Raw genomic sequence first — 12,505 nt, 5'->3', positions numbered from 1 at the left:
CTCCCCTCCCCATGTCCTCGTCTCCCCCTCTATAGCGATCACCGTCCGTCTCCCTCTCTTCAACGCTCTCAAATGTCACATGTCTGCACACGTAAAGCTCAAAAAAATGGAATGTAAAAATATACGCTATTAATCTGAACAGCCAGATTAACAAATAAGGTTCACTCAAACACAACAGAAATACACATGTGCACACACACACATGCCCATTCACACTATGACCAGCGGTAGGAGTCTTCCTCAACACACGCACAGCAGGAGATCACCCCCTCCCTGCATATGTGCCGGTTTCCATGGAGATACGCAGTTAAAAATAACATGGGCGATGGCTTGTCTTGTGCCATTCCACCAACATGGCTGAAGCATTCACAAACACACACACACACACACACATGAGCGTGCACAAACACATTCACACACACACACACGAGCGTGCACAAACACATTCACACACACAGTGGCAGAATAATGCTGGCTGAAGTGTGTTTGAAAAGCACACAGGGGACAATATGAACACACACACACACACACACACACACACACACACACACACACACACACACACACACACACACACCCTGCTGGCATCACAGTGGCATTTATTCCCACCATCCTCCCTCTGGTCTACACAGATGTGACTTCACATTATATTTTGAGGGGGAAACAAAAATAAGACACCTGCTGTGTTGTAGTAAACTTAACTACTGTTAGATTATAGTACATAAAGGCCTTTGTTTTTCTGTTTTTTTTTTTATCACAGTAAAGTTAATATGCAAAAGCTGTACTGGCAACCCGTCACCTCATTAGTCATCAAGCCAACAAATAGCAACATTAACATTCAAGAAACAGACTTGTTTCTTATTATTTCAAGAATGAAAGTCCAGTATTCACTGTCCTTTTAACTCACTCAATCACTCCTGAGACCAGCGTGACTCTGCTAAATGCTTGACTGTGTTCAGCAACAAGTCTCCAACTCTCTCCGTCTGCCAGCTGGTTCTGGGTTGTTACAATTATTTTGGGGGGCTTTTTGCTTTTTCTTGTAGGCACAGCTGAAGTGAGACAGGAAGGTGTGGGAAAAAGGAGAAGGGATGATATTCACCAAATAAATGTGGCCAACATCCGAGTGTTCCAGCGTGAACCGCTCACGGTCCTGCACTGACCTGCATGTGCAAAAGATCAATAACAAAGACATCACATGCAGTGTCATCTGTAGGTTGCAATAAAGCCAAAACATTGGTTGTACAAATGAGAAGAAGGATGAGGGTTTCTGTGGAGCTGCAGCTTCGGTACAGAGGTGTGTGTGTACATCACTGAAACAGATTTAATGTAAAATCCAGAGTGTCTTTATCTATCAGCGTCTCTCCACAAGACTTTTGCTGTAAGACACTCAGGTCAGGTAACCCATCCTTCTGACAAAGCGCAGAAGTTGAGCTGCAGTGGCTGGAAACAGGAGCGAGTTGTCCAACCTGTTTGGCATTTCAAAGTTCACTGTTTGCTCGATTCACAGAGCAACTTCTGTCAGTGCAGAATTATGATAAATGTTGACATAAAAGACATAAAAGTCACAGGAATTACAATATGACTGTTCTGACTGAGAAGGTGTTGTAAAAAAAAAAAAAAAAAAGAAAAATCTGACTTGCATCTGATTTAGGACCACATATGGAAGCTCAGATTTCATGTGATTTGTGCTGTTCACACTGACAAAAACAGATCTGAGTCACATTTGGGTAACTTTGGCCCACTTTTGCCTACGGTCTGAGCCTAAATGCGTCACCATATCTCATTTGTTAGATTCGTTCTTTCCTGCGGATGATTGATTAGTTTTCTCTTTCTTGCTATCCTGAAATTTAACAAAAGAAAATCTTATCTATCTATTCTCCACTTTGCCTGTGTGTAAGATGTTGGGTGTGTGAAAGTATTATGCATTTTAAGGGGTCACTGACCAAAACGAAACTGGCAGCACCCAGGATGCACAGTGCTGAAACAACATTAACCCTCCTGTTGTCTTCATTTACGGGAACCAAAAAATATAGTTTTCTTGTCTGAAAAAAAATTTTAAAATTCAGCAAAAAAATTCCCTAAATTTGTGAAAATTTGCAAAACCTTTAGGAAGGAAATTCCAATAATTCCTTACAAGTTTCCCTGAAAAATTTTATTTTAAAAAATCCCCCAAATTTGGCAAGAAAATATTTTCAAAAAATATTTTCAAAGAATGAGTAAAAATCTTCCAAAAAAATCCTTAAAATATCCAAACTGATTACATATATATCAGTAAAACTTCTAATATTTTCTTTAAGAACATTCACAAAAAAAATCAACCAAAATCCAGCGAATTTTGCTGGATTTTGATTGATAGTAGAAGTTTCTTTTTTTCCACCAAAAATGTTCAAAAACTTCCCAAAAAATGTTGAAAATGTAGACATCAGAAGTTTCACTGTGAAAATATATATATATTTTTTTTCCTCCACATTTTCAAACTTTAAAACGGGTCAATCTGACCCACAGGACGACACGAGGGTTAATGAAATCGGTTTACTATACAGCATCAGTAAAAGGCACACAACATGACTTTTGCTCTCAATACATTTTTATGGAATCTAGAAACACTGAAAACTAAATAATTAGTTTCTTCTATTCTAGCCAATGGAGTTGTTCACTAAAATCCATACTACGCCATGCTTATGTTTGACATTGTGTGTACATCTGCACATAAATTCTTACTAATTTCCCTGCATGTTTCCAAACTAACACGCTGCCCAGACAAAGATACAGGAATCACAATTGTCCAAACAGAACAAAACAGGAACATTTTTCCTCTAGTTTATGCGAGTCTATTATTCTCTACATATTTCCTTTCCTGATTACTGCCTCTTTAGGAACAATGCTGCAATATTGATGAGGACTGGGGAAATACAGAAGCCTCAAAAAGGGCTGAGCGAGGAGAGGAGGCTCCACAACAACATGAGATGATAAAACACTGATCTCCTGCTGCCTCATTTCTCGGCGAAGCGTGTCGACAGAGACGATGTTTTTTGTTATTTGGCTTGCTCCGGTAATGTTTTTCTGCCTCACATTTAAGTGCAGAAAAAGGTTTCGAGCACTAAATTTCCAAATTTAGCTCGAATTGTCTCTGTATATCCGATAAAAACACGGCTTTTGCTGCATAGCTGCACCTCTTAGAATAGTAAAAGCACACACTATTGACCCCCAACTCAAGTTTTTACTTTACTGTTTGTATATGAATTAATTAATGAAATGCAGCATGTTGATTTATGAACTGTCCAGGTGTTGACATGATTTAACAGACATGAGTAGCAATTGGGAAGCAAAAGGGAAGCAAAATGGAGTATAGAACAATGACTCTATTGTGTCCATTATGATGGACACAGCTATAAGGTAAATCTGTTTTTTCTGATGGATTATCCCTTTCTTTCAGTTTTAACAAACATATTCTCAACCAATTAAGAAACAATAAACCCATTTTTGTACCATAAAGCCCTTCTGAAATCATTAAAAAACAAAAAAACACATGTAGTAATGGTCATATATTGACAGTGTTAGATAGAGAAAGGCTACAAATGGAGAAGTCAATCAGCGGCTCAGTTGTTTTAGTCCAAAACACTGTGGATTTTGCATTTCTTCATGTGTGAGAGCATATTTTAATCTAAAGATCATTGGTTCATTCCCAAAGATCTTCAGACAAATAGAACTGTTTTTCAGTGAATTTTCAGTGAAACGTTTTATTCAGTTTTAGTCTTCGGGGTCCATATTTGTGCCCTGTTTTATTGTAAAGTCCTTTGAAAAGTGTTTATATATATACATTCACAGGTCACGTTGCTAGGTAAACCTTTATAACCTACTGTAACACAATGCAGTACAATGGCTCTGCTTTCACAAAATTTCTACATTTCCTGTTTTTGTTGACGTCAAAAAGGTGATTTTGTGGTTTAACATACATTAGCAGACGATACTTCGTAGACACTATATGATTAACATATGGCAGCACTCACAACCCCCCCCCCCCCATCATTTTCCCATAGTGGCTTTCCATCCTCAAATGTTCCTAACGTTCTCTGACTGTGTGTAGTGTTCACGCTGTGCCACTAAGAGGCAGCACAGGAGCCCTTTCACTGGAGTCTGTTAATACTGGGTAAACAGCAAGTGCAGAGCCAGGAAATAATCCCTTGAACATTTAACCTGCTGTTAAGTTGTTGATATTTTCTCGGGCTCGTCGGACTCCCTGTGACGTGGTGCTTGCTATAAATAAGTCTCTCTCTCTTTTTTTTTTGCCTCTGTTGTCGAACTCCGTGACTGGCTTCTGTTTGCCACTACAGTCGCACACTTGTTCTAACATGAATGTTGTGCAGGTCAGACGGGGCAGAACAGAGGGAGGCTGCACAATAGTGCAGGTGTGCAGCTGTGGAAAGAGGGAATAGGGGTAGCATGATTTATTCATGTTGTGAGGAAGAAGACACAAAGACATACATTTATATATAGACACATCTGGAGGGAAACCACAGGGTATTTGTCATCGGCACAAAGAAGGATCAAACTGAAATATTAAAAGAAACCCAAGCGTGATCCCTACATAAAAACAAGGCAGTAAAAGCGTGTTTTAAGTGACTTAAAAGACAGATTGATTTGGCTTAAGCTGCTCAGGCAGGACAAGCCATTAGGGTCCTATCCAAGAAGCTCAGGTTACGAAGCAGTTAATATGTGGTTGAAAGGTCTGTGATCCGGCACTGATGTTTCATAGATCGCTCAATACCACAACTGACAAACAACCCTAGGGACGACGAGCTATTAAGGGCCTCCCAGCAGTCCTGTTTAGGAAATCTGCTGTAAATAAACTGAGGCTGCCACGAGGAACATCTGTACATTTAATATTTACAGCCACGTTCTCCCTTCTCTTTGTGCTGACCACTGCAGCGAACTGAGCACAGACACGTGGTAGCTTCCCATGTGTGTTCAGATATTATTATTGCTGGTGTGTCTGCGTGGTTCCTGGTGGGAGGCTGAAAGCTCCTCGAGCAGACAGCCAGCTCCACCAGCTCCACTCCAAAGTCAGTGAACTGCCAGAGCTCCAGATTACAGCAGATTACCGTGCAGGGTGCTCATGCATACACTCTCTCTGTCTGTGGAAGTGTGTGTGTGTTTCATGCTGTTTATTTTGCAACCACATGGGGATGTTGACTAATCACAATCAGTACAAATAAACTTTCCTTCGAGGAAGAAACTGATGACGCTGTATTTGGTTTCACCTTTCAAAATAATGGACACGATTTTCAGTTTTTGGAAAGGTTTTCAAGTGTTTGACTGTACAGATGAGAGATTTCACACCAGCACAAAGTCGCTCTTAGATCGTTACTCTTTGCTGGCAGCAATAGAAGGATTGAGCACGTGATACATATTCCCGGCATGTGGCGGATTAATACATTAATACTTTGCGGCTGAATTTCCCCCCCTCCCTCTACATATTATGGCATCATAAAGAGATTACGGTCGGGGACAGGCCATGCCCAGGCAGGATCCTACCATCTGACATCAGCAGACGGGGGTGAATCGTAAAGGGACAACAGGGATGCGACAGAAAGCGGTTTGAGTTTGCGATGAGGCGTAGGTGCACCATTCCTAAAGAGTGCGATGCGGTTCTCGGCGAGGCCTAAGTGGAGCGTCCACACATCCTGAGAAGAAGTGTTTCTTTTTCAGTGACGTGTTGGGTCAGCTGAAGGGAGGAGAGAGGGCAGGGACAGCAGGTGGGTGGGTGAGGAGGTGGAGGGGGAGGGTCTGCAGATGTTGTCAGTCCGGATGTTGGACTTGCACAGGAATGTTTTAGGGAAAAAGGGTCCGCGGGAGCAAATAAGGTGGCGTTACTGAGGAACAGATGAAAAGAAGCCTGCATGAGGAAAGGAGGAGTGGCAGAGAAAGACAAAAAAAGAGGAAAAGATAAAAGAGTAGACAGCTGCTGGCCATGGCTTTGGCTTGTCTTGGTCTAGGCTGCGTCCCTGTGCGATCCAAAGGTACTGTCTGCAACATTAGTGTCTGTTTTAGAACCCTGTGAAGTATCTGTTCCCCTTGTCTTTACTGTTGAATGCAGGAATGGGACTGTGTTGGTGTCGTGATGGTTTTAACCCTCGTGTCGTCCTGCGGGGCAAAATTGACCCGTTTTAAAATTTGAAAATGTGGGGAAAATGTATTTCCACAGTGAAACTTCTGATGTCCACATTTTCAACATTTTTTTGAAGTCTTTGAACTTTTTTTGGTGAAAAAATAAGAAATGTTAAAAAATGTTTCTTAAGAACATCCACAAAAAAATCAACTAAAATCCAGTGAAATTTGCTGGATTTCAGTTGATTGTTTTGTGAATGTTCTTAAAGAAAATATTAGAAGTTTTACTGGTATATATGTAATCACTTTAGATATTTTTTGGAAAAGTTTTACTCATTTTTTGAAAATATTTACAAGAATTTTCTTGCCATATTTGGGGGATTTTTTAAAAAAAAAACCAAACTTTTAAGGGAAACTTTTAAGGAATTATTGGAATTTTCTTCCTGAAGGTTTTGCAAATTTTCAGAAATTTGGTGAATTTTTTTGCTGATTTTTTGGATTTTTTTCAGACAGGAAACAATATTTTTTGGTGCCAGTGAATGAGGACAACAGGAGGGTTAATGCCAGAAAAAAGTTACCACTCTGTCTGTATTACATTATACTGGACATTTAGCACAACAGACGGGTCGTATATTTTCACGAAGATGCAGTTTTAGCAAATTATTCACTGTAAAGCCTCAGAATGTGCAAACTACAGTGTTACGGGCATGAGGTTGTTTCACTGCAAGTTAGATTATTTGTGGAAAATTTTAAATGCAATCCCAGTGTTTCTGCAAAAAAACACTTTGGCAGTTTTGTATAAAATTACGAACTTGAGAGAAAGTCTAAAAATTCAGTATTTAATTTCCAAGTGTAAACATGCTGAGATGGCACAATTAGTTGCTTATTTATTTTACGACTACGGCAATCAGTATATTACTTGGGTAAAGTGTTTCACAAAAAAATGGGAAAAAAATACAAGATCCACCTTCTCATGTGGTTGTTTTTGTGCTTTCTCTTGTTTTTTTCTTTCTATTTCTAAGACTAAATAAAATAATCAGTAGATGATTGTGAAAATAGCTGTTAGCAGTTGATCTGTAGGCGTCATGTAGCTTAAATGAAGGTGATAGGATATATATGACACTGTCAAACGCTGTACTCATATAATTACAACAAAAGTTGAACTATCTTAAAGCCAGCTAAGGGAGGAAATGAAAAATGTGGACAAGCTTTAATTACAGTGCATTTTCTAAGTAGCTTTATGTCTTCTGTTAATGTAAAACTACTCCTTCTGAGTGTTGAAATGCTGTTTTTGCAGAAGTTGGATTAATTTTGTGGCTGAAACACACTGCTGATATCAGCAGAAATAAAATAATGTTACAACAGATGATAAGACGAGGTGGTGCATGGTGTGAGCTGTCAGAGGCTCGCTAACAGTGCACTGTTTCCCTCTGCACAACTGGCCAGCTAGTGTTTCTTATATAACAGCTGTCTACCATGACAAGATTCTGCAGCTACAGCCATCGGGAGTGTGCTGCCTGACCCAGATACACCCTAATACATTCTCTGCTAGTGACTTACATTCACTCACATCTGGATGAGAGAGATGGAGAAATAAAAACATGCATAGCTGTGCCACGAAGAGGAAAGAAAGGTTAAATCAGTGTCATGGGTGACTGTGTCTGCTTGTGATCTTTCTCTGTAAATTGTTGTCTGAGATTTGGAGCTTTTCTTTAGCTTGCTGTGTTTCGTTGCTGACCCTTACACCATGACTTCATTCAGGGTCTGAATGATGGAATCTTTTAATTATTGCTTTTTTTTCTATTTATTATGGTTCTTGCTCGTGCTCTCTGTCTCCTTCCTCATTTTCTTCTTCCCTGAAAGTATTCTGATCTCAGAAACCATAAAGCTTACATCAGCCAGCCTTCCAGATATGTTGAAAAAAAAAAACTCGGCTAATACAAATTAGACCCATTAGCTAGATGAGGGTGAAGTGATGCATAAAAATACTTTCACATTTCATCCAATAACTCACCAACTGTACATCACAGATTTAAAGCCTTTACATTAACAGTTGTTTGCAGAGATCACTCTCCTGACACCACACCACATAAATTCCATACATTTTATTTCATCATGATTTTGCCGTACTGTAGCAAAAAACTACTTGTAACTTGTGGCAACTGACTGTTCACAGTCAGATTTAATGTGTTCTGTCTTAGTGTAGGTATATATGAGATCCAGCTCCACTGAATGTTTTCTGTCAGCAGTGAATTTATCTGTGAATGTGTGAGTTGGATCAGGCTAATCAACATGAAATGCCCGACCACTAGCATTCAATCATACTTCTGCAGCTCAAAAAGGCGTATGAGTGTCGTAAATTCCCAGCCTTCTGTGAGTTCATTCATCTATTGATTTATCTGTTTGTAAATCTATCACTCTGCTTTTATAACAAGAATGAGCAGAGTAGCCTAAATGTCTGTTTACATAGATTCCCTTTTGGGGGCTTTCTCAAGCTCTCCAGCTTTGTAGCTACATGGTTTTTAAAACTGTTATTTTACAATTTTCATCTATTTAAAAAAAAAAAATACAGATCATAACTTCTAAAATCACAGAAAAAGGACAATAATATGCTCTTACTATTACTATTAAAAAAATAAAAAATTAAATCAGGAAAAATATGTATATATGTTTTTTTTACAGATATTTGCTGTCATTTGGAAAAAAAGAGCCTACATTAAGTATGTAAAAATGGTAACACATTTTAAACTTAAACATTTTTTTAAACACATAATATTAATTATTTAACCTCCTAGGACTTGGCGTACACATATGTTCTTAAAATTTCAGTTTAAAACATGAATGAGCATAATTTTAGGACATCACTGGTGTCAAGCCACATGCAGCCAAATGTGGGCAAAAATGCAACTTTGAGTGGGGTGACCCGATAGCAGAGTGGTTTGTGTGATTACTGTAAGTCCCGCTTTGAATCCCAGCAGGCCCAGACCTTTACTGCATGTCACTCCTCTTTTCTCTTTCCCCATTATTCCTGTCTCTTTGCACTGTCACTATACAAAAAAAACAAATAAAAAAAGACTAGAGTGATGTGAAAACATAGTGTACTAGTTGTACACAGCAGTTACACTTCAGAATTTTTACCCAGTTAAACAAATGTTGTGGTCAAATCCAAATCATTCTTCAAAGCAGGGCATTTTAATGTCACGTGTGTACATTCTTTTAACAAACCAGCAGGGAACATACCAGAGTACAATCCACTAATTTAACTGTGTCACAACAACTAGGTCAGCAACCTACAGACTGTTTTCAAGACACACCTTTGTTTCTACATGTCTGTCCCTCTTTTAACGATAACAAGTAACAATAAGAATTCAGGATATGTTGCAGATTTTTTTAAGAACTGTCAGTTTAATTACCAAATTACTATTAAGCAAATACCATAGCAATCTCCTAGAATTTTACTCTAAATTCCCAAAATTTTAGCTTTTAGAGAAAACACAAGTAAATCTGAAAGTGAAGAAGTCATTATTATAAAATTAGTCCTCAAAATTTGTCTATTACAATGTCTACAATTCCATCTGTGTACAGTCTTTTGCTTGCATTTCAGAGTCATTATCTTCATGAATGTTAAAGATACAAGGTGTGACGTGCAAAACAAAAAAGTAGCTCTGTCTGTGAGTGTCTTTGGGGCAGAAGGCTGTGTAGTTGTTTATTTAGTGTACATGAGCTGGCTCTCTGTGCTTCTTTAACCTTGTAGTTTAAATGGGCCGAATGCTGCTGATATGAGCTCACCGATTTAATTGCAGGCAAATACAAGCCTTGATGAGCAATGAAAGGTTGCCTGGCTACTGATGCACAGTGTGGCTTTCAAGGACACAATTGCATTTTGAATTCAGAGATAAAAGAGGGGAAGTACAATTCATAAATAAAACTAAAGGAGCCCTGAAAACAGATAGGAGGCGGATAATTGCAGTGCTTCTCTTGCCCTTTCTTCTCATCTGAAAATCACCTGTTTTAAGTTTGAGACTCTCAGCTATATATCAGTCACAAAAGTGTAGTTTTTTTTAATGCTAATAAATTTTGGTGGCAGTAAACATGGGAGAGTTTACAGTGTCTGGCTGGTTTGTGCAGTTTCAAGGGTATGTTTAGCTGCCACCTGCTGGCATCTCTTGGCTTCGCTTCATGTTCCAATGCACAACACAGGAAGACTGTGGATTGTCATATTTTTCACTAAACAGATTTCCGTATATGAATGTATTATATTATTTTCCTTCATTTTGCATATTTCTATGCAGTAACTCGCTTTAATGTGATAACAATGTGACAGCTGGCGGTGAGCTGTAAAATCTGGCCTGGATCGAAGCTCGCTGCAGTTTCCTTTCACTGCAGCAGCAGAAGCACTCCGAGCTTCTTATTTGAGCACACAAATGTCCTATTTCAAGAACCTTGTCAATGTCTTTTTCTCAAACTATTTTAGTATTGATCGTATTTTAAAAGAAAGGGAAAAAAAGATAAAATGGCTTAAACCAGGCTGGAGTTCCAACAGGACACCTGCAGTTTCAGACAGTCTGCAGCCCTGGAAGCCACAGGTTAGAAGTATGTCAGTGGTTTGTAGTAAATGGATTAATTGGCAGTTTTGTTTAGAAATATGTGCCACTAGAGCACAGCACAAAAAAGGAAAGACTTCAAGATGGAAACTGCATTATCGCCTCCATTTAAGACCTTGCCGTGGTGTGTGTCTGTCATGTTATTTAAAATCCCTCACAATAACTGACATTCACTGCGTTATATGAAGAACATCACTGACCCTGAGTAATAGTTCTACACACTGAATGCAAAGAAAGCTAAAAGATGATGGTTTAGTTTCTCATTTTTGCCCCATGGCTGTATGAGTTTACAAGATATGTCACTCAATGCTTTGTAAGTTTGTAACGGGAGAAAATCAGCTTTAGGTGATCTCCACAAACAAGCTCCCAGCTATCTACTGATGCTATGTATGCTCAGTTACACAGTCATGTAAAAGAAGAGCAAACTATAAGATTTATACACAAAGAAAAGGCTTTTACATCAACAAAAATCACCCCTTGGCCAAAGTTGTCAACTCCTGTACCCACAGATTCATTCATCTTAAAATAGGCTGTAGCTCAAGATATATGTATATACACATATACAGTATTGTGCAAAAGCACTTAAAGTCAGGATGCTTTAAAAAATTTAGTGTGATCAATGTTTGCCCTTAAAACAGCACCAGTTCTAGCATCAGTACTTGTCAGGTGTGTTGCTTTAAGAACCCTGGGGAACTTGTTATAGTTCATCAGTGGATTTAGGGTGTCTAAATGTCACTTTTGTGTCTTCTTGTAATCCCAGATTGACTCCATGATGTTGAGAGCAGGGATCTGTTGGAGCTGTAACATCTGTTGCAGGACTCCTTGTTGTTCTTGCTGCGGCTGATAGTTCTTTATGGCTGTATGTTGTTGGTTTTTGTCATGTTGCAGAGTGACAAATACGAATCCAAACATCCAAAGTGCCAAATATTTGCACAGTAGTACATGTCATTGTGGAAACACTACATCAAAGATATAAAAAAAACATACAAACAACTTTTATACTGTATACAGATCCATTGTGCTCTCTTACATTGCAGTCATTATGTGTTGCTTTGTTCCCAGTTAGAATCAAACTATAGGCACAGACATGATAGTGATTTCATCTAACATGTTCTGTCTCCCTCCTCTCATTTTAGCGGTGTCAAACCTGGATATCGAGAGCAAGCTGTCAGCTCACTATCAGGCTCCATGGCACCAGCAACACAACGTGTTTCACCCTTGTACCCGACCACCATGTCTGGAGGAGCTGCACAGAAATGCTCAGCTCAGTCTCAGAGCTCTGAATCGAGGTAAGGAGGCAGAGCCGGGCTGCACAGTCGCAATATGTCTTGTACAAATCGTATGAGTTTTCATGTATGCGTTTGGGGTTTCAGACGAACAACAGTGTCAGCGGTCCACGAGTCGGGAGAGAAACAGGGTGACTATCTCTATCTCAGTGGCGCCCCCCATGCCCACCTTCCCCTCACCACACACCATCCGCCGGCAACAGAGGAGTCGCCTGGCAAGAGCGGTAAGGATGACACACTATGAGGATACATAATATGAAGTGAAAATATGCTATAACTTATAATCAACCAGTCAGAAGGTGGTTATCCAGAAATGTTTACTCAGAAAGGATTTTATCTCTTATCAAATAGTTAATTCTTGTAGGTAGAAATGTCACAATACCAGAGAGTTGGTAATGAGTACCAGTACTACTGAAATTTAACACTATCCTCAATTCCAAATAACCCCAAAAATGAATCAAATTGAATGCTGCACACACATTATACTAAAACACACAAAATGGTACA

At 39.1% G+C, this 12,505-nt stretch overlaps 2 protein-coding genes across 9 annotated transcripts in view; one reads left to right on the top strand and one right to left on the bottom strand.

Moving 5' to 3' along the window:
- nhsb (Nance-Horan syndrome b (congenital cataracts and dental anomalies)) overlaps positions 1-12,505 on the top strand; it is a 54,944-nt gene that overhangs the window by 34,585 nt on the left and 7,854 nt on the right. For 7 of the 8 annotated variants that reach the window (XM_035947322.2, XM_035947319.2, XM_035947321.2 and 4 more), the window contains exons 2-3: positions 11,849-12,001; positions 12,086-12,222. In XM_035947322.2, coding sequence (XP_035803215.2) covers positions 11,849-12,001; positions 12,086-12,222 — 290 coding nt within the window. Of the gene's footprint in view, positions 1-5,797; positions 6,021-11,848; positions 12,002-12,085; positions 12,223-12,505 lie in introns of those variants that run through there. The other variant, XM_035947323.2, reaches the window with a different exon arrangement.
- Positions 1-12,505, bottom strand: part of ace2 (angiotensin I converting enzyme 2) — a 68,025-nt gene that overhangs the window by 53,481 nt on the left and 2,039 nt on the right. The gene's annotated exons all lie outside the window — the stretch shown is intronic.

The sequence above is a fragment of the Amphiprion ocellaris genome, chromosome 1 (assembly GCF_022539595.1).
Source record: "Amphiprion ocellaris isolate individual 3 ecotype Okinawa chromosome 1, ASM2253959v1, whole genome shotgun sequence".
Taxonomy (NCBI): domain Eukaryota; kingdom Metazoa; phylum Chordata; class Actinopteri; family Pomacentridae; genus Amphiprion; species Amphiprion ocellaris.
Note: the sequence above shows the minus strand (reverse complement) of the source record. Positions and strands in the feature narration are given on the sequence as shown.